Source organism: Salmo trutta, chromosome 28, assembly GCF_901001165.1.
Source record: "Salmo trutta chromosome 28, fSalTru1.1, whole genome shotgun sequence".
In the NCBI taxonomy this organism is placed as follows: domain Eukaryota; kingdom Metazoa; phylum Chordata; class Actinopteri; order Salmoniformes; family Salmonidae; genus Salmo; species Salmo trutta.
This window is the reverse complement of record NC_042984.1, coordinates 19,140,526-19,159,641: the sequence shown is the minus strand read 5'-3', so window position 1 is coordinate 19,159,641 and position 19,116 is coordinate 19,140,526. Positions and strand designations below refer to the sequence as shown.

The 19,116-nt window shown below is 40.7% G+C and overlaps 2 protein-coding genes across 9 annotated transcripts; one reads left to right on the top strand and one right to left on the bottom strand.

The window, feature by feature from the left end:
• The first annotated feature begins 785 nt into the window (after positions 1–785).
• Positions 786–4,948, top strand: LOC115165701 (proteasomal ubiquitin receptor ADRM1). Of its 7 annotated transcripts, none has more exons than XM_029718999.1 (7): positions 786–2,190; positions 2,373–2,442; positions 2,652–2,733; positions 2,915–3,147; positions 3,359–3,513; positions 3,731–3,833; positions 4,038–4,948. In XM_029718999.1, exons 2-7 carry the CDS (start codon positions 2,388–2,390, stop codon positions 4,136–4,138), a joined length of 729 nt encoding a protein of 242 aa, XP_029574859.1. In that variant the 5' UTR covers positions 786–2,190; positions 2,373–2,387; the 3' UTR covers positions 4,139–4,948. The 7 variants fall into 7 exon arrangements, with proteins under 7 accessions (XP_029574859.1, XP_029574858.1, XP_029574857.1 ...); XM_029718998.1 differs by having other exon boundaries at positions 2,307–2,442; XM_029718997.1 differs by having other exon boundaries at positions 786–1,385; positions 2,067–2,733.
• On the bottom strand, positions 4,483–19,016 carry LOC115165700 (CDK5 and ABL1 enzyme substrate 2). Of its 2 annotated transcripts, none has more exons than XM_029718991.1 (9): positions 18,134–19,016; positions 15,758–15,853; positions 10,981–11,058; positions 10,610–10,715; positions 10,361–10,532; positions 10,163–10,260; positions 9,367–9,473; positions 8,993–9,197; positions 4,483–7,073 (listed from the first exon to the last, which is right to left on the bottom strand). In XM_029718991.1, exons 1-9 carry the CDS (start codon positions 18,772–18,774, stop codon positions 6,933–6,935), a joined length of 1,644 nt encoding a protein of 547 aa, XP_029574851.1. In that variant the 5' UTR covers positions 18,775–19,016; the 3' UTR covers positions 4,483–6,932. The 2 variants fall into 2 exon arrangements, with proteins under 2 accessions (XP_029574851.1, XP_029574852.1); XM_029718992.1 differs by lacking the exon at positions 18,134–19,016 and adding an exon at positions 16,518–16,626.
• Between the last annotated feature and the right edge of the window lie 100 nt (positions 19,017–19,116).

Below are 19,116 nucleotides of genomic sequence, written 5' to 3'. Positions count from 1 at the left end.
AATCAGGCCTTTATGGTTGAGCGGCCAGACGGAAGCCACTCCTCAGTAAAAGCCACATGACAGCCCACTTGGAGTTAGCCAAAAGGTACCTAAAGGACTCAGACCATGAAAAACAAGATTCTCTGGTCTGGTGAAACCAAGATTGAACTCTTTGGCCTGAATGCCAAGTGTCACGTCTGAAGGAAACCTTGCGCCATCTCTACGGTGAAGCATGGTGGTGGCAGCATCATGCTGTGGTCATGTTTTTCAGCAGCAGGGACTGGGAGACTAGTCAGGGTTGAGGGAAAGATGAACGGAGCAAAGTACAGAGATCCTTGATGAAAACCTGCTCTAGAGCACTCAGGACCTCAGACTGGGGCGAAGGTTCACCTTCCAACAGGACAAGGATCTGCAGAATAAAATGAGAGAAACTCACCAAATACAGGTGTGCCAAGCTTGTAGCATCATACCCAAGAAGAATCGAGGTTGTAATCACTGTCTAAGGTGCTTCAACAAAGTACTGAGTAAAGGATCTGAATACTTATGTAAATGTGATATTTCATTTTTTTTTTTTTATTATACATTTGCAAAAATTTCCAAACCTGAGGGAATTTTTATTTTTTAATCAATTTTAGAATACGGTTGTAACATAACAAAATGTGGAAGAAGTCAAGGGGTCCGAATACTTTCTGAATGCACTGCATGGTGATGAGAGGAATCCCAATGGCCGGCAGTGGGAGAAGATGGAGCGAGATGGATTTTGGCCGACATTCTTCAAATGATCTCATCGATGAAACATTTGATCTCAATACAGTTTTCTGTTCCCAAAACTACAATCTGTTACGAACAGAATGGACAAAGTTTTGTAGACTTTACCCTTTGCCAAAGTTTCAAAAAATGGCATTGTTTAGAAGGAACGCAAGAGCAAATTTAGTTATTGCACTCGCACATCCCAGAGTATGTGTTCCTAACGGAAATATGGAAATATATGCTACAACGCGCCAATAGGATCTTGCTAGCTCCTTGCTTGTTCTGCCCACTATGACTAATATACTTCCATTGGGCGACAGGCTGTGGTCTGTTTTAGGTTAGCTATAAAAAATATTTGGTACAGTGGTTTCACCCTCCTATTAGTGATGGGCATTCCGAGTCTTTTCGGTGAGCCTGCTCATCTGGCTAGCAAACGGCTCTTCGTTCAAAATGCCTAACATTTTACTAAGAAATAAGAATCGTGAAAAAATTCTAAATCTCCAATGTAAAGGCCAAAAAGTAGGTTACCATTATGAAATGCGCGTTCAAATATATTTTTACCTGACCTAATGATTAGATCACATGATTTGTTGTTGTTGAACACACTGCAAAAAGTATCGTGGACCACGCTCTCCCCACTATTTATTATTTCTGCAGTGAGTATTCAGCCTATTTAGTTCATTATTTTGTAACGTATCTACATTTAAACGTTGTTTTGAGCTCAAAAAGCAGTAGCAGTTTGCAAATCTGGGAGCATTCACGCTGCAATTCGGTTCCCAACGTTCACCAAAAAGAGCCGTTGGTGAGGGAACGACACTTCACTGCGTTCATCTCTAGCCACTGTCGTAATCTGATTCCAAGTCCATCTGGCATCTTCCATCTCAAAGTAAAATGTACATTTGTGTTTCAATTTTTTTAAATCTATTGGCACTATTACTTAAGTAGCTAGATACATGTTGAGTTCAGGATAATGCAGTGGTTAGATTGCTACATTGTTGATATACCAGTAGTTGGCTAGCTAAAATTCGGAAGATGGCTGACTCGATGGCTAACGTTAGCAAGCTAACTTTTGTCATTGTTTATCATCGTTGCCCAACACCAGATCATCATCATCATGTCGGGAGCTCTGTTTCCCAGTGTGGTGTCAGGGTCCCGCGGCTCCTCCAGCAAATTCCTGGTTGAGTTTCGGGCAGGGAAGATGACCATGAAGGGTAGCACAGTGACTCCAGACAAGCGCAAGGGACAATTCTATGTTCAACAGAATGTTATCAGCTGCCAATTGTATGAGAAAAATAAGTTCCTGGTGTAATAGTGTTCTTTCCATTTTCCTGTTATAGGAGTCCAAGACTGATAAGGATGAGGAGTACTGCTGTAAAGTGAATGAGTATCTTAACAACCCTCCTATGCCTGGAGCCCTGGGCAGTGGAGGCAGCAGCGGGCATGATCTGTCTGCTCTGAGGGGTAAGGATTAAAGAAGGGTACAGTGCACACACTCATAAACAGAGTGCAAAGGTACTGTGGCATGTTGACACAGGAAGCAATGCTTTCTCAGAGACGATAGTTCCTTCCCCACTCAGCCTCTCCTTTGTGCATGATGTGTTGATCGTTCGGGAACATTTTGCATTCTTCCTCCTGGACTGCAGAGTCTGCTCGGTAACATGAGTCACAACCAGCTCATGCAGCTCATTGGCCCTACTGGACTGGGAGGTCTTGGTAAGTGGCTATTGTTTAGTGTACAGTCTTTTTTACCACTCGTAGCAATGTGCTTTAAACAGCCGATGGCTGGATTGACTGAGAATGCGTTCTGGACTGGAGTGCCTATTGGGTTCAGTCATTAATTGCAACAATGTCTATCATAACAGGATTGTTTGGGAGACACATTAATAATCCTCTCCCCATTTCTGTCATGTGTCTGTCTGTAGGAGGTCTTGGGGCTCTGGCTGGACCAGGCCTGGCCAGCCTGCTAAGTAGTGGAGGTCCTGCAGCCGGCAACTCCTCTTCAAGGTACCACAAGCAAACAGACTCACTTCACTACTAAATGAATTAATTTTGTACATTTATACACTTGTCTCTCTTCAGCTTAGACTACACACTCAATACTCAGCCAACTTTTACAGATAGCTTATTCTACTTTTATTACAACACCTGTGGATTTAGTTAGTCTCTCGGTCTCTCTCCCACTCAGTCCATCTCAGTCTCCTGCGGTCACCCCTACCTCCACCCAGGTGGGCTCCTCCCATGTGCCAACCACACCCATCACCCCATCTGCCACCAGTGCATTGTCACCCATGGCCTCACCCGCCACCCCTGTTGCCCCCTCCCTCGCAGCCGGGGCAGCCAGCCCCACCCAACCAATCCAGCTGAGTGACCTGCGGAGTATCCTAGCAACCATGAATGTACCTGCAGCCGGGCAGGGAGGTGAGGGACTAAACTAAATTATAGAGCAGCTCACAACACAGCTCAACAGTTTAGAACAGTGGACAGAGCAATAAGGAGTCTCTTGAAGACATTTACAGTGAAATAAATCATGCTGTTACCAGTGAAATAATTAGCCTTGCAGCGGTAGATCCATGACTGAAGTTGAGAATGTCCCTCTGTATTTATAGCGGACTGTTTGTTCTCTCTACAGTGAACCTGGCCAGTGTTGTGACCCCTGAGATCATGGCTATCCTGGCCAATGCTGAGGTCCAGGAGAGGCTGCTGCCTTTCCTGCCATCAGAAGAGGCCCTGCCTCAGAGCACCGACAAGCTCCACAACATACTCACCTCCCCACAGTTTCTGCAGGTATACCACACACACACACAAACTGCTCTGAGTATGTGTTGAGCAGTGCTTTTCCTTTCTCTGTAGAGTACACTTGAATAGCAGTGTTTTCTCAGAACACTTACTATAGTATGCTAAAGTGATCCTGGTCTTTCTTTTAGTTACCACTTGAGTGCTAAATTTCATATACTACTGTATGAGTATGTATGATGTAAAGCAGTGATTATTTTCTTTGTAGGCCATGGGTCTGTTCAGTAGTGCCCTGGCTTCAGGGCAGTTGGGGCCTCTAATGAACCAGTTTGGGCTGCCAACAGAAGCTGTGGATGCAACTGACAAAGGAGGTCAGTGTCCTGTATCTGCCCACAAAACATGAACCCAGGGACCTTGTATGTTCCATTGTTTAGAGAACACATAACATGCAGGTCTGCCTGTGCAGATATTCCGACATAACATTAGTGTCTACCATTTTGAATAAGATTTCCATAAGAGGTTATGACCTGCTGTTTTCATGAGTGAAATTCTAATTGAGCTTTCCTCCATTCCAGACATTGAGGCTTTTGCTAAAGCCATGGAGACAGACAGCAAGTCTAACCATGAGGACGATGATTCCAAAGACAAGGATGATGAAGATATGAGTTTGGATTAGTACCTGTGTTAATCCAGTTTCATTAAATATTTTACTGGCTGATTTGTTATTTAGAGCACTGAAGCCGTCTCCATTAAATATATATTCTGATAGGAAATGGTAATGTAAGACCCTCTCAATTGGGTGTTAAATTTATAACAAATTGATGCACACATGCTCAACTCCTCAGAGCTTGAATCAACATAACATTAAATGTGTTTCCTGATATATTGCAAACCAGAATACTGTGACTGTTTAGGACTTGGGCCATGGTAGACTAGTGACAGCTACATGTGCCAATGTGACCTGTAGCTTCCTGGCCTAAAAAAAAAAAAAAAAAGAAACACTCCAGTCATGTGGTCTTAATGGTTAGAAAATGTTTAAATATATTTTCTGATTTAAGAAAAAAAATATATATACTTTTACAAAATTGACACCATTCATGAGCACAACATTTTCAGAAGTTCTACCATTTCACATTCTAAACAAATTACAAGAGGTAATTTTTTAAGCATACATTTGCAAAACAAAGACATCCAGTCACACCACAGCAGAAATCTGCACATTACTGTACAAAACGTTTTCTCCAAGATCACTCACAGAACAATGAGCTTCACATTATGCAGAGTCCAACTTTCTATGATATTCACAGGTACGGTGAAAAATCCCAACAGCGATAAGAGAGTGAAATACAAGAGGGAATAATATCTGGATAGGACTGATACATCATTCAACTCATGGTGGTTTTAGGCACTTCTTACTGTTTTGTCAAGTGGCATAATACAACGCAAATGAAGAGAAATACTGTAAATAAATCCACTTTTTAGGACACAACCGGTTTCTACCTGCTCTCATTCCAGAGTTTTTCTGTTTGATAAATCCCATGATCCCAGAATGATCAGTGGAAAATAAAGCTTTAATTGAAAGATATTTCCTGAGAACTAAAAATATGACAACTGGCTTGTGGATGATCCAGCACTTTGAACAATATGGTAAGAATACTTACTGCAAATCCTATACCTGGGTGTTGATATACAATACCAACCAAGTACTGATATGAAGTTTGATTGCAACTTAACAAAACCATCCACAGCAGAAAAGTAATTTGTGTAATAGAAGATCGATAACGCCACAAAGAGGCAGTTGATTGCACAGTGGTGATTTAAAGTCTACACAATTAGACTGACTGCCAGCTACAGTACTGACATGATCAAAACTGTTCAGACTCCAACCCAAGAAAAGGGTAATAAATACCATCCAAGCCAAGCTCTAAACGAATGATACAATAAAAACAACTGAAACACTGATGCTTCTACAGTAGTTTGTGAGGATGAGAGTTCTGGGCTGGCCAGTGGGTCATTTCAATCACATTTGTGGCCTTTTAAGTCCATTGACTGATGTGTCATTTTCAAAGTGAGTGAATAAATAGTAAGATCAACACAAGCTACAATGAGCAAAGATACCAATACCAGGCACCATTTACACATAAAAAATACAATTTCTATACCTTTTGACGGGGAATTACTTCAGGGCGGCTAAATTATTTCTAACTGATATGGCAACCATCAACATCATATTATGCGGACTTAGACACATCCTTTAAATAGAGTTTAAGTTAAGACTTCTTCCCACAGCTAGAAATGAAAGTATAGAGGATTAGAAGGAACAATCACCACCTTTAACGTAATCTTTGACATCATCTATAACAGAGCGCTGTCATGCGTTTTGAATGCACTGCAAGTCTTAATCTGGTTTATTGATTTAAAAAAAATATATTTTTCAAACTTTGAACAACAAGTCAACCCTCGGGAGATGCCTTTTGGCTGCTTATAGATGCAGGCCAAATGTAAAAACTCATACTTTGGTGGCCTGTGTGGTCACAGCCGCTGACCCGGCACACACGTATGCCAGAGTAGGGATGGGTTCAAATCCGTCCCAATGTGTGAAATAGGACAAATATAACCCCCTCCCCGACTTTCCAACACTATCATCTCTTCAATAAAGCATAAAAATAAAAAAAGTAACCTTTTTTTTTTTAAACTCACCATGGCCTAGCCTGTCCCTCATTAGTCGCCACACACCTCCATCAAACAGCATGCATAACCTCCATAACAACCACCTGTGCTCTCACCTGCAGTCGTTAAGCCCTCTTCTCACAAGCAACCAAACCAGTACAATGGACACAAACAGACGCGTGTACTGACAACTAAAACCATCTACATCTGTCATCTGATCACATGTAACCCATCATTGCCACTCATCCGAGCACCAATGCCTTTAAGACCGAAAGAGCTAAACTAGAGAATAGTAAAAGTCCTCACAGACACCCCCATCGGGTTGCCATCCTTCACTCAGTTTTTTAGAAAATATTTAAGGTGTACTGTTTGTACAAATAAACATGGTTTTGAACCCTTCTATGAAAAAAAATATTCATATCAGAATGCCATATACCACCCAGAAAGAAGTTCAGAACAAGCTGACCCAACAAGAATCAAAACATAGAAAGAAAAAACAGTCCAACAGCATTGCAGAAAATATTCTTAAAAATCCTTCATTCTATTACCAAGATATTATCCATATCAAGTTATCAAGATATTGGATTGCATTCAATCAAATAAATAGAGTACCTAAACAGTTAGATTTATTTTTATAAGGAGCATGTAGGTTGGGCTGGCCTGCTACACCTGAACAGATTCTAGGGCAGAAGGTGCATCTCTCAAGGTGCTGATTCAGGATCAGCATTTCCAATCAATATCAGGACTTATATATCAAAACTGGCACAGGCCAGTTCTCCGGGCCACCTCCAGGCTCCAGCTTAGCCCTGCTGCACCAGCCTGCGGTAGTGCGGCATGACCTTGCTGTCAGGGAGGTAGAGCCCCATTTCCAAGGCAACCAGGACAGGGAACTCCAATGGAATCAACTCCCGGCGGTTTATACGAAAACGCTCCTCCAGCTTCTGCTCAACCATGGAGAGAGAGAGAGAAGGGGAGCTAAGAACAAGAAGACAACCTCATACAATACTGCCCAATGCTCTGATCACCGTAACAATTCAATTCATTCAAGTGATCCTGACGTGAGCAAAATTGTCCATACATTTTAAACACACAAGGTACTGTATTTTCAATTCTTAAAAAATGTATGCAATGCTCAAATGGGTAGGTTGAATAATATAATTGCATGTTAGGAGTGCTACTTGATTGTAAGTTGCTCTGGATAAGAGCGTCTGCTAAATGACCAATATGTACAGTCGAAGTCGGAAGTTTACATACCTTAGCCAAATACATTTAAACTCAGTTTTTCACAATTCCTGACATTTAATCCTAGTCAAAATTCCCTGTCTTAGGTCAGTTAAGATCACCACTTTATTTTAAGAATGTGAAATGTCAGAATAATAGTAGAGATAAATATTTATTTCAGCTTTGATTTCTTTCATCACATTCCCAGTGGGTCAGAAGTTCACATACACTCAATTAGTATTTGGTAGCATTGCCATTACATTGTTTAACTTGGGTCAAACGTTTCAGGTAGCCTTCCCCAAGCTTCCCCCAATCAATTGGGTGAATGTTGGCCCATTCCTCCTGACAGAGCTGGTGTAACTGAGTCAGGTTTGTAGGCCTCCTTGCAGGCACACGCTTTTTCAGTTCTGCCCACAAATTTTCTATAGGATTGAGGTCAGGGCTTGGTGATGGCCACTCCAATACCTTGACTTTGTTGTCCTTAAGCCATTTTGCCACAACTTTGGAAGTATGCTTGGGGTCATCGTCTTTTTAGAAGACTAATTTGCGACCAAGCTTTAACTTTCTGACTGATGTCTTGAGATGTTGCTTCAATATATCCACACAATTTTCCTTCCTCATGAAGCCATCTATTTTGTGAAGTGCACCAGTCCCACCTGCAGCAAAGCACCCCACAACATGATGCTGCCACCCCCGTGCTTCACAGTTGGGATGGTGCTCTTCGGCTTGCAAGCCTCCCCCTTTTTCCTCCAAACACAATAAGGGTCATTATGGCCAAACAATTCTATTTTTGTTTCATCAGACCAGAGGACATTTCTCCAAAAAGTACAATCTTTGTCCCCATGTGCAGTTGCAAACCGTAGTCTGGCTTTTTTATGGCGGTTTTGTAGCAATGGCTTCTTCCTTGTTGAGCGGCCTTTCAGGTTATGTCGATATAGGACTCGTTTCACTGTAGATACTGTAGATATAGATACTTTGTACATGTTTCCTCCAACATCTTCACACGGTCCTTTGCTGTTGTTCTGGGATTGATTTGCACTTTTCGCACCAAAGTACGTTCATCTCTAGGAGACAGAACGCGTCTCTTTCCTGAGTGGTATGACGGGTGCGTGGTATCATGGTGTTTATATAGATGAACGTGGTACCTTCAGGCGTTTGGAAATTGCTCCCAAGGATGAATCAGACTTGTGGAGGTCTACAATTTTTATCTGAGGTCTTGGCTGATTTCTTTTGATTTTCCCATGATGTCAAGCAAAGAGGCTGAGTTCAAAGGTAGGCCTTGAAATACATCCACAGGTACACCTACAATTGACCTAAATGATGTCAATTAACCTATCAGAAGCTTCTAAAGGCATGACATAATTTTCTGGAATTTTCTACGTTGTTAAAAGTGTATGTAAACTTCTGACCCACTGGAAGTGTGATACAGTGAATTATAAGTGAAATAATCTGTCTGTAAACAATTGTTGGAAAAATTACTTGTGTCATGCACAAAGTAGATGTCCTAACCGACTTGCCAAAACTATAGTTTGTTAACAAGAAATTTGTGGAGTGGTTGAAAAACGAGTTTTAATGACTCCAACCTGAGTGTATGTAAACTTCCAAATTCAACCCACATGTAAAAAACGACTTCACTCACATCAATCAGCTGTCGGACCTCCTGCTTCTTCAGGTCACTGCTGATCTTGGCTGCCAGTAGGACGCAGGCTGCAGACACCAACTTCCTATTCTGCTTGTTCAGGCGGCCCTGCAGCACCAGTTTCTCAAAGTACACAAATGCCATGGCCACTGTGACCGGCTGCAAACTGCACTCCTCTCCCACCGCACATATCTCCCACTTCAGGCTGTCAAACAGGAGGGAGGTTACAGGTTACACATGGGTGTGTATGGTAGGCAGATATGCAGGATTTGCATATGTAAATGCATGGTTTGGAGACAAAGATACAAATGTGATTTTCAGAGATTGAAACAGACAGTAGACAAAAATGCACAACGTGTTCAGGCACCGTGCACCTTCTTATCTTGCTGAGGGTCAGTTTAATATAGGGGAACTTCTCCTTGAACGTCTCATTCATGTCTTTCTTCAGGTCCGACGGCTTCACATACTCAATAACAGTCGTCTGGAAGACAGGGAACAAGATAAATATGAGAACTTTGCTTTCATCCTATTCATAGCATCATAATGAAATCTCTATGTTTACTATGTGCAGTAAAGTTTACTTGTCATAAAACAATCCATATCGTAAGGGATTTTATGTTTAGAATGGTGCTACTGAACAAAATCAGAGCATTCTGGACTGTCAGTGTGTCATGTGATGTATTGTCTAGTCACAAAGTAATGTGGTGAGGTATATGTAATGTGGTGGTGGGTACTCTCTTCGTTCGCGGGACTTTATCCTGCTAACTGTTCCAAATGTCCGAACTGATTTTGGTAAAAGGGCTTTTATGTACTCTGCGCCATCGTCTTGGAATGCCTTACAAAATACTTTTAAACTGGAAGAACTTGTCCCGATTGGTATTTTTAAATCACGGATGAATGATCTGGAGACTGATTCCCTGACCTGTCAATGTTTTTAATTTGCTGTTTTTGATTTTGTTATATTCTTTGTTAATTCTATGGTTTTTACTAGATTACTTGTAGTTTTTCATGTTGTTTGTCTGTAATTTTTGTAATGACTTGGCGCTGCCTATCTTGGCCAGGACGCTCTTGAAAAAGAGATTTTAAATCTCAATGAGCCCTTCCTGGTTAAATAAAGGTTAAATAAATAAAATAAATATGTAACATGTATAATGTTATATGAATGCTTACCACATATGATGAGAATATAAGAACTCTCTTGTGTCTCCCGCAAGGCCACTGAGGGTCACTGAGTAGGTAGGGATCATAGTCTGCCAGGTCTTCTATATCTGTAAAAATTATATTAAATGAGAAGACAGTAATAATTGCAAAAACAATTTGCCAGAGAGAGAGTGCATGTAACCTGTATTCTAGTGAAGTGGAGCGTACTCAGGTCCTGTCCTATAGTGCTGTTGAGTCGAGACGGGGTGGTGTAGTTCTTCTGGCCGTTGCATTGGTAACGTGACAGGGGGGTCTGTGTTGTGCTGGGCTCTAGTGCTCCACTGCTCTTCGGTCTCACCAGGGCGTTAGTGGGGAAAAGGAACTGGGCATACGATACCGTCTGATGAGGAAAGAGAGACGTTTACGAACAGAAAGCACAGACAGACAGTGTGCAATTACGCTCCAGTTCACCCTTACCTTTCCATATGCACCTAGCTCCACCCCCAGGCCCTCCAGGCCAGGGAACAGGTCAGACGCCACCCCAGAGGACAGCTGTAGTTTGTGCGCCTCCAACTTTGGGTCACTGGGTGTGCAGAAAGAGAATCTACTCATGTCACCATCATGCATCGTAAAATATATGAATGCATGACTAAGTCACTTGGATAAACGTGTCTGCTAAATGACATACATTATATAATTATTATGCAGCTTCACATTAAAACCTGTGATCATCATAACACAACTCCTTTCCTGATGGCGATTCAGGACACACGAGAGGATGGCTGGGTCATATAGTGACACAGCGGGATAGAGGTGGACTCTAGTTGGTTAGGGCTATGTGTCTGTACCTGAGGTGAATACGCTCTCCATAGGGCAGCACTGAGAAAGCAGCACATAGAGACCGCTTGGCACAAATCATCATGATCCTGCAGGACACAGACAGCAAGTACAGGCACACAGAACATCCGCAGTGTCAGTCTACACAAACAACAGCTACAGTCACATACTACTAAACGCGTCGGGTCGCCCAAAAATGTACATACTGTATTGCAGCCCTAACCATATCACTTAAATACATTTTTAAAGGGTTAATGACCTTAAATTTGAGTATCTGGCCTACAGTTAAGAAAATCCTGAATAACCAAAAATGTCTCATTGGTGTTACTACTCCTACTGGTGGCACGTTATCCTAATGTAAAAAGAAAAAAGCATATTAGTCGATTTAGAATGGAAAGCCTTTTTACATTTAAAAAAATATATATTTATGTAGTGCCCAAATGCCACCGCAATTCAAGAACGACCCAAACTACAGTTAACTACAGCATTAGTAATGCACTTATTAGTACAATGTGTACAGTGCCGTCGGAAAGTATTCAGACCCCTTGACTTTTCAAAACATTTTGTTACGTTACAGCCTTATTATTAAATGGATTAAATAAAACAATTTCCTCAGCAATCTACACACAATACCCCATAATGACAAAGCGAAAACAGGTTTAGAAATGTTTGCAAATGTATTCAAACCAAAAAACAGAAATACCTTACATAAGTATTCAGACCCTGCTATGAGACTCAAAAATGAGCTCAGGTGCCTCCTGTTTCCATTGATCATCATTGAGATGTTTCTCATGGTCTGAGAGTCCTTTAGGTGCCTTTTGGCAAACTCCAATGCAAACTGTCATGTGTCTTTTACTGAGGAGTGGCTTTTGTCTGGTAACTCTACCATAAAGACCTGATTGGTGGAGTGCTGCAGAGATGGTTGTCCTTCTGGAAGATTCTCCCTTCTCCACAGAGGAACTCTGGAGCTTTGTCAGAGTGACCATGGGGTTCTTGGTCACCTCCCTGACCAAGGCCCTTCTCCCCCGATTGCTTAGTTTGGTCGGGCGGCCAGCTCTAGGAAGAGTCTTGGTGGTTCTAAACTTCTTCCATTTAAGAATGGAGGCCACGGTTCTTGGGGCCATTCAATGCTGTAGAAACGTTTTGGTACCCTTCCCCAGATCTGTTCCCTGACAAAAATCCTGTCTCTGAGGTTTCGGACTATACGGACGATTCCTTTGACCTCATGGCATGTTTTTTGCTCTGACATGCACTGTCAACTCTGGGACCTTATATTGACAGCTGTATGCCTTTCCAAATCATGTCCATCAATTGAATTTACCACAGGTGGACTCCAATCAAGTTGTAGAAACATCTCAAGGATGATCAATGGAAACAATGCACCTGATCTCAATATCAAAGCTCATGGTAAAAAAAAAATGTATAGCCACCCCAGGGGTAAAATAGTAAATAACGGCTACTTCTCAGAGAGTTTTGAATTGTCAAGAGGAGTTAAACAAGGGTGTCCGCTGTCACCATATCTATTCGTTATGGCCATCGAAATGCTAGCTATTAAAATCAGATCCAATAACAACATTAGAGGATTAGAAATCCAAGGCTTAAAAACAAAGGTGTCCATGTATGCCAATGACTCAAGTTGTGTGTTAAGTCCGCAAGCTAGATCCCTGCAATGTCTCATTAAACTTTTCTGTACTCTCTGGACTAAAACCTAATTATGATAAGTGTACAATATTACGTATTGGATCCTTAAAAAATACAACTTTTACATTACCTTGCAGCTTACCTATAAAATGGGCTGATGGTGAAGTAGACATACTCGGTATTCATATCACAAAAGATATAAGCTCTCCACAATGAATTTCAATAGAAAACTTGTAAAAATAGACAAGATTCTGCAACCATGGAGAGGTAAATACCTGTCTATTTATGGAAACATTGCCCTGATTAACTCCTTAGTCATATCTTAGTTTACTCAATTATGGCACTGCCTAATCCTGATGATTCGTTTTTCAAATCATATGAGCAAAATATATTTCGCTTTATCTGGGACGCTAAACCAGACAAAATAAAACGAGCCTATCTATATAATGAATATGAATTGGGTGGGTTGAGATTATTAAATATAAAAGCACTAAACCTCTCTCTAATAGCTTCACTCATTCAAAAGTTTTATTTGAACCCTAAATGGTTCTCCAGTAGATTAATAAGAAAAGCTCATCCATTGTTTAAAAATGGCCTTTTTGCCGATTGCCATGTCTCTTTTTCGATTAATTGAAAATGATACTTTTTTCAAAGTATCTGTCTTTTTCAAACAAGCATTGCAGAGCTGGCAACAATTTCAATTTCATCCCCCTGAAAAGATAGAACAAATATTACAACAAATATTATGGCTGAACTCAAATGTGCTGGTGGTAAAATACCTGTATTTATGGGAAAGATGTTTGAAAAGGGTATTTTGTTCTTAAATTATATTGTAAATTGTAATGGTAGAGTTATGTCCTTCATGGAGTTATCAGAATTGTACAGGAAGGTCTGCTCAATCCAGAGTACAACCAATTGATTACAGCATTGCCCCAAAAATGGAGGAGGGTGGCAGCAGGAGGAGGTAAAGAACTGGTCTGTCTGCCCAATATAAAAGATCAAAACTGGCAGAGGAATAAAAATAGCATAAATAGGAAAGTACACCAGTTTCATTTGAGGACCAGGATGTTGTCAACTGTGCCATACAGATTGTAAAAATAGTTGGGAAGAGATTTTTGATGTACCTATTCCATGGTACAGGGTGTATGAGTTGATATATAAAACAACGCAAGATTCAAGACTTCGTGCTTTTCAGCTAAAATTATTATATAGAATTCTTGCCACCAACAAAATGTTGAATATTTGGGGCATAAAATCATCAAAGCTCTGCAAATTTTGTTGCGAGGATACAGAATCAATAGAACACTTATTTTGGTATTGCCCTCAGGTAGCCTGTTTCTGGTCTCAGGTTCAGGAATGTCTGAAAATGCATACCATTGATCTAAAATTGACCCTAGAAATAGTACTGTTAGGAGATCTGGAGAGACCGGGTCAGTCAATTACTAATACTCTTAGTAAACATATTTATCTTCAACACGCAATCTGTAGATTCTATTCGATTAGATAGCTTGAAATTGTACGTTAAACATCATAGCATAGTTGAAAGATATGTGTTGCGTAGAAACACGAAGTGGGTGGCCAGCAGAGATAGATGGGATGGGCTGAGGGAAGCTGAGGGTTGGTATGTGGAATTGGAGAAGAGTGGGAGTGGAGTTGCTGTGTGAGAGAGCATGATGGTCAAAAGATAAAGGGGAAAAGTCTAAATAAAACATAATAAAAGTACATTTGAATGACACTAAGTGGCAGTGTTTTTACAACTAATGCCGGTTTGCCTGAGGCTGATGCCGTGCAGATGTTTGTACACATGCATATACACACACTCTCATTCAAATAATCACATACAAGAACACACACACACACACACATACACACATACATACATACATACATACATACATACATACATACATACATACATACATACATACATGTAATAGTGCCAGACATGCACACAAACATAAAAGTAGACATCGATATTATGATTCCAGTTGTTCTTGATGTCCTTTGTTTTAAATGTATTATTTTGTTGAATTTTTTTTGCATTGTTGTCTGCTGTTTTCTTCTGTCTTTTCCTTTTTTGTCTTTAGTTCATTCTCTTGGTTGTTGGTGCATTGGGGGGTTCTTGGGGGTGGGGGAATGGAATTAAATGTATTTTTTATTTTCTTCCGGGGGGGAGGGGGGACTGTGGGAGGGGTCTCGAATGGGGGACAGCTATTGGGGAACTGTGGGGGGGATCTTGGGGGGGGTTCAGGTTTCACAAGATTGTGATCATGTAAAAGGAAACTGACATATTTTATATCACTATCATGCACACATAAGGATGGCTCTGTTGCAGAAAGACTGATACATGTTTGATAGTGTCTTTATGCTGTATTGTTTGTCCTTCATGTTCTAATACTTTAATGTTACCCCTTCCTTGTGTTCTTTGTAAAAAAAATTTTTTTGAAATATAAAGTCTCATAGCAAAGGGTCTGAATACTTATGTAAATAAGGTATCTGTTTTTTATTTTTAATACATTTGCTAAAACCTGTTTTTGCTTTGTCATCATGGGGTATTGTGTGTAGATTGTTGTGGAAAAATAATTTAATCAATTTTAGAATAAGGCTGTAACATATCAAAATGTGGAAAAAGTCAAGGGGTCTGAATACTTTCTGAATGCACTGTATATTAAAAGAGTTGGGCCAACTTTTATCATTTGGAATATTGTTCTAATTCTAGACATTCAGTACATCACATTATTTAAATAACACACATGTACCGTTAAAGCTGGAATCCTTAATGGTGAAAGTGACATGTCCATTTGCAATATTACAACAAAGAAGTTTGGTGTTTTGATTTGATTAAATGCACTGTTACAATCCACACAGTCGTTCTGTTACTCGTTTAAGAGCTAAGAGCGTTATCTAAGTTCCAGCAGGTCTCTTTGCAATCATCTTCCCTCTTCTCTATAGGCTATGCTTATGAATGCAATTCATTTCCTGTATGTCATGGGTGACTAAAATGCCATTTAGAATTACTTTTTTGATACCCCTTGTTGAGCCTATAGAAGAATGCTTTATACATTTTGTTTTGGTTTATCACTTCATTAGAATACACAGTTTACTCCACACATCTCCTGCGCCCCCTCATCTACTACTTAAACTCACCTGCTGCCTCTTGTGTCATACTGCCTCATATTCTTGATAAAGTGGACCTTCTTGGCCACCCTTGCAGGTTTTGGAGAGCCCGAATGATTCCGTGATCTAAGACAAAATGGAGAACACAAACATAATTGTCAATTAAACATCAACATTAGTAATGTCTAATGTCTGGACCAACAGGTAGCAACAGTACCATATAATTTGTCAGTGAGTTTTAGAATATGGAGGTAGACAAATACGGAGGAAGAATGAACCATTTTCTTGAAATAATAAACTAAGGAAGACCTTAAAGATTAATTTACATGACATGTCTGAATAATAATGCCAAAATCACCATGTTGTGTGAGAGGGATTTGAAGTAATATGTTTGTTTTTCTAAACATGTTCAGAGAGAATGACAGAGGCAAGATGCAGAGCAAGACAGATGTGGTGGCAGGAGGAGAAGGTGAGATAACACAAGAGGTCTGACAACAATTAATGTAATGTTTACACAAAGCACAGCATTACAGAGAATGCTAAAATAAACAAACCAATATCAACTAAATATGTAAGAACTATCAGATAATTGTTTGAAACTGTAGTTTAATTTAGTGATGAGTTGTGCAGCACTAGCTGAGGAACGCTTAGCTGTTTTTAGAAACATCTGCTAAATATGTGTATGTGACCAATACAATGTGATTGCTAGTATCTTACACACTGGCATTGCTAGGGATTAGCTTGTAGTCCTCAGAAGCGAGAAGTTAAATAAAATTCCATTTCAACTTACTCGGAGTCTGCCCTGCCGATTGCCCATAGGGTTGGTCCTTATGCAGGTGGAAATTGAGAAGAAAAAAAATCTAATAGAGTATAAATTAAACAGATTTCTCAAACATGGGTCTTTTTTTGTTTAGACCTACTTCCTCTCTGATAACCTCATGTCAAAATAAAAGTCCAGCACGTGCGCCATTCCTGCACAAAAAAACCAAACATTTTGTAGGGCACTTTTATTTTGACACGAGTAAGGATAGGAACTGACCTTGCAGAGGAACTTCATAGGTCTACAACAGACCCACGTGTGGAAATTCTGTTTCATTTTAAATTCCATTGTGGGGTTTTTTCTCAAATTTCCCTCTGCATAAGGATCAACTATACAGACAATGGACAGAATAATTTAACTTCTGGCGGACTATTCCGTTTTTTTGCAAGCCAATTTCCAGCAACCCGAGTGTGTAAATACTAGCGTTGCTATAAGCAGCTAAGCGATCGTCCCAATTGTTCTCTAATATCAAGGCAGGGTTGAGTGTTGATAACTGGGCGCCGATTTGCTAGTAACAACATTGAGTTTACCAGCAGTCAATACTTGAAAAAAAGTTACATTCTGAAAACGCTTACCTGTAGGCCTACAGTACTATGATTGTCCTGTACAACCGCGGTCCTTCCGCTTGTGCTAAAATTCCTATTTATTTTATAAAAACGTAAACAATACCTACTTTTTCTCACATTTGTGTTGCTCACGTAGCGTCCTTGATGTAAACCGAGATTCAATTGGCACATGAGCATTCGCGCTGAGTTGAGCAACACAAATTCGGAAAAGATCGGTGGTTGTATTCGATAAGGGTTTATTAAACGTGTGAATTTCGGACCACGCGGAAGGAACGCGGTTGTACATAACGGGTACAGGTAAGCGTTTTCAGAATTGACATTTGTACATGTATCGACTGGTGGTAAAGGTTGTTGCTAGTAAATCGCGCGACCAATTTCCCCCTGCATAAGGGCCAACCCTATGGACAATCTGCAGGGCAGACTCGGAGTAAATTGAAATGTAATTGTATTTAACCTCTCGCCTCTGACGGGCTATTTCGTTTTTTATACAAGCTTATTCCTATAAATGCTAGTGTGTAAGATACTAGCTTTGCTAAAAGGAACTAAGCGTTCCTCAACTACAAGTTCTGCACAATTTATTGAAACAAAACTCAACTCCACCTTTATACTAGAACAGAGTTGCGCGTTCCTCGGATACATTTGTCGCTGCAGAGGGTTTTTTAAAGGACTTTGACAGGGAAAAAATATATTTTTCAATGTGGCAGCTGACAATTAAGACGTGTTCTAATGATTGTTTTGAGAAATAGATTTCAATAACTACAATTTCGACGTAAGGTCTAGTCTGTGGCCATTTGAGTTACCGTAGATTTCTATATTGAAATGAAATATGCGGAAGTAAATAGACCACATTTATAAATCAGGCCTGTTCTGTCAAACTTTGAAACAGCCAATGTTGGTTACAATGAATACAAAAGCAAAGTGAGTAACACCTAGTCGTGACTGATGGTTATTATGACAGATTAATCCCGTATTGTTTACCACCCTATAATACAAACGTAGTAGCTAGATAATATTTCCCACCTTTGTGTATCCCCCGGAACGGAATTCTGATTCTGGGGCACAAATGATGATTTGGCACTTGGATTGAATGTCTGAGGTCCAGAGGTGGGGGACAGAGGGGTATCTGGTGGTGCCATGGGGTCAACACCCTCAAAAAACACCTCACTGCACCGCACAGCAGTACTTGAGCCCGTGTCTGTAGACATGCCCAAATTAGGAGGGACTGGGCTCAGTCCACTGATCCCCGCCACAGTAGGAGAAGCGCCACCGGCCAAGGAGGGTGCCACAAGGGAGACGGTTCCGTAGATACTCGATGAGAACAGAGGGTGTCCAGTCGCCTGTGCCCCGGTGGCGTCTCGACTTCGGAGCTCGGCGGCCTCCCTTTGACCGTGGTTTCCATTGCTGAGATGATACAAAGGCCTTCCGTCTAAAGATATGTTGTTGAGGAACAAAAGAGCCGCCTGTCTCCGTCGTGAATCCTTACCTTTTCGCAGGTGGTCTTTGTGTGATTTTGCAGTATTACTGCCTGTTGTACATTGACGACCGAAAACAGCAGTCGCCATTCTAGTATAATAGAACGATTGTGCTCGCTGAGGAATGAATTTAGCCGGCGAGAGGACCTCTCCACGCCCACCATAAGCTGATTGGTTCAAACGTGTCATTATTGAAATAAGTACGGTTTGGTTTTAGGGGATTGGCTGTGAGTTGATGGAGTTGTAACAACTGATAGATACATTGTTCGGTTCGTTTTGCGTGGCCTGGTGCCCCTGGTTAGCGGAGTTGTTAATTTAGGACCATTCCATTGGTCCTTAAGTGAAATAGCCACACACCCGGGGCACCGGGCCATGCAAAACGAACTCCAACAATGTAACAACATAATAATAATACATTGTAACGGATAGATGCATAATAGTCAAGGTATTGTAATACATTCCACCTTATGCATTTAATCAGCAAAACTTTGGACATCTTTTAATAGATTTTTCTATTAACTATGGTCCTAC

What these genes read in the sequence shown, in the direction of transcription:
- LOC115165701 (XM_029718997.1), top strand. Translation starts at nt 2,576, where the DNA reads ATGTCTATCATAACAGGATTGTTTGGGAGACACATTAATAATCCTCTC. An exon ending in ACCTGCAGCCGGGCAGGGAG is followed by an intron (nt 3,148 to 3,358) that starts GTGAGGGACTAA and finishes TTCTCTCTACAG; the next exon opens with TGAACCTGGCCAGTGTTGTG. An exon ending in CCTCCCCACAGTTTCTGCAG is followed by an intron (nt 3,514 to 3,730) that starts GTATACCACACA and finishes TTTTCTTTGTAG; the next exon opens with GCCATGGGTCTGTTCAGTAG.
- LOC115165700 (XM_029718991.1), bottom strand. Translation starts at nt 18,774, where the DNA reads ATGACACGTTTGAACCAATCAGCTTATGGTGGGCGTGGAGAGGTCCTC. An exon ending in CACTATAGGACAGGACCTGA is followed by an intron (nt 10,261 to 10,360) that starts GTACGCTCCACT and finishes TAATTTTTACAG; the next exon opens with ATATAGAAGACCTGGCAGAC. An exon ending in TTATATTCTCATCATATGTG is followed by an intron (nt 9,474 to 10,162) that starts GTAAGCATTCAT and finishes CCTGTCTTCCAG; the next exon opens with ACGACTGTTATTGAGTATGT.